Source organism: Wasmannia auropunctata, unplaced genomic scaffold (assembly GCF_000956235.1).
Source record: "Wasmannia auropunctata unplaced genomic scaffold, wasmannia.A_1.0 LD286321.1, whole genome shotgun sequence".
In the NCBI taxonomy this organism is placed as follows: Eukaryota; Metazoa; Arthropoda; class Insecta; order Hymenoptera; family Formicidae; genus Wasmannia; species Wasmannia auropunctata.
Genome location: NW_012076569.1, coordinates 843 through 1,783, shown reverse-complemented (window position 1 = coordinate 1,783; position 941 = coordinate 843). Strand labels below are relative to the sequence as shown.

The 941-nt window shown below is 27.6% G+C and overlaps 1 protein-coding gene across 1 annotated transcript in view; it reads left to right on the top strand.

Moving 5' to 3' along the window:
• Positions 1–941, top strand: part of LOC105461501 — an 18,794-nt gene that overhangs the window by 17,099 nt on the left and 754 nt on the right. Inside the window, exons 30-31 of the mRNA XM_011707999.1 lie at positions 17–277; positions 555–742. Coding sequence (XP_011706301.1) covers positions 17–277; positions 555–742 — 449 coding nt within the window. The remainder of the gene's footprint in view (positions 1–16; positions 278–554; positions 743–941) is intronic.

Below are 941 nucleotides of genomic sequence, written 5' to 3'. Positions count from 1 at the left end.
GCTCTACCGTCTAAATTACAACAATCGCGGATGGGAAAACATTTTATATGCCTTGAAATACGATGATCTGAATAATATTCATGTGTTAAATAGAGCTGCAATTGTAGACGATCTGTTGAATCTGGGTAGAGCAGGGTATATAAGTTATGATACGGTTCTCGATGGATTGTATTATCTCCCGAGGGAAACAGATTACCTACCTTATAAAGCAGCATTTAATGGTTTGGAATTTCTAAATAAGCGATTTACTGGATCGATGGAACACACTTTATTTAAGGTTTATTCTTATTAACTATGTATAAAACACAAATTTGTAATATGAAAGTATATAATTTACAAAAACAGACTCAATCTTTTAATTACAAAAATTCAAAAATTCTAAACTATCTGTCAAAGTCTTTTGAGTAATTTACAATTAACATTTTCTTTATATAAAGTTATTAAAATACATATTTAAGCAATTTGAAATCAAAGACATTTATATAAATTCAATTATTTAAAAAATAACAAATTTGTTACATAATTTTATAATATTATTTATTTTATATTTCTAGGTATACGTCGAGTCTCTTATCGAAAATGCAAACGTCCGTCTAGAATATGATGATAACAAAAATGATGACAGATTAACGATTCTGTTACGACGAGATGTGAATAATTGGCTTTGTAAGCTCGACAATAAGGAATGTGTAACGACTTACACAGAGAAATTTAAAGCGTGGAGGACAAATTCTGCTGCCCGGTAAGAATATACAAACATTTTGTCATTTCTATTGCGATTTCCATAATACATATATGATAATATAATAAAATTCAATATTCACGTAGCCTCTATCTTTATGTAATATGAATACAAGCTTTTTGCGGTCATCTATTCTATAAAACGTTAGAACATTCTTTTTATAATCTTACAAAAATTCTGATTTTTATATTAAAAAAAA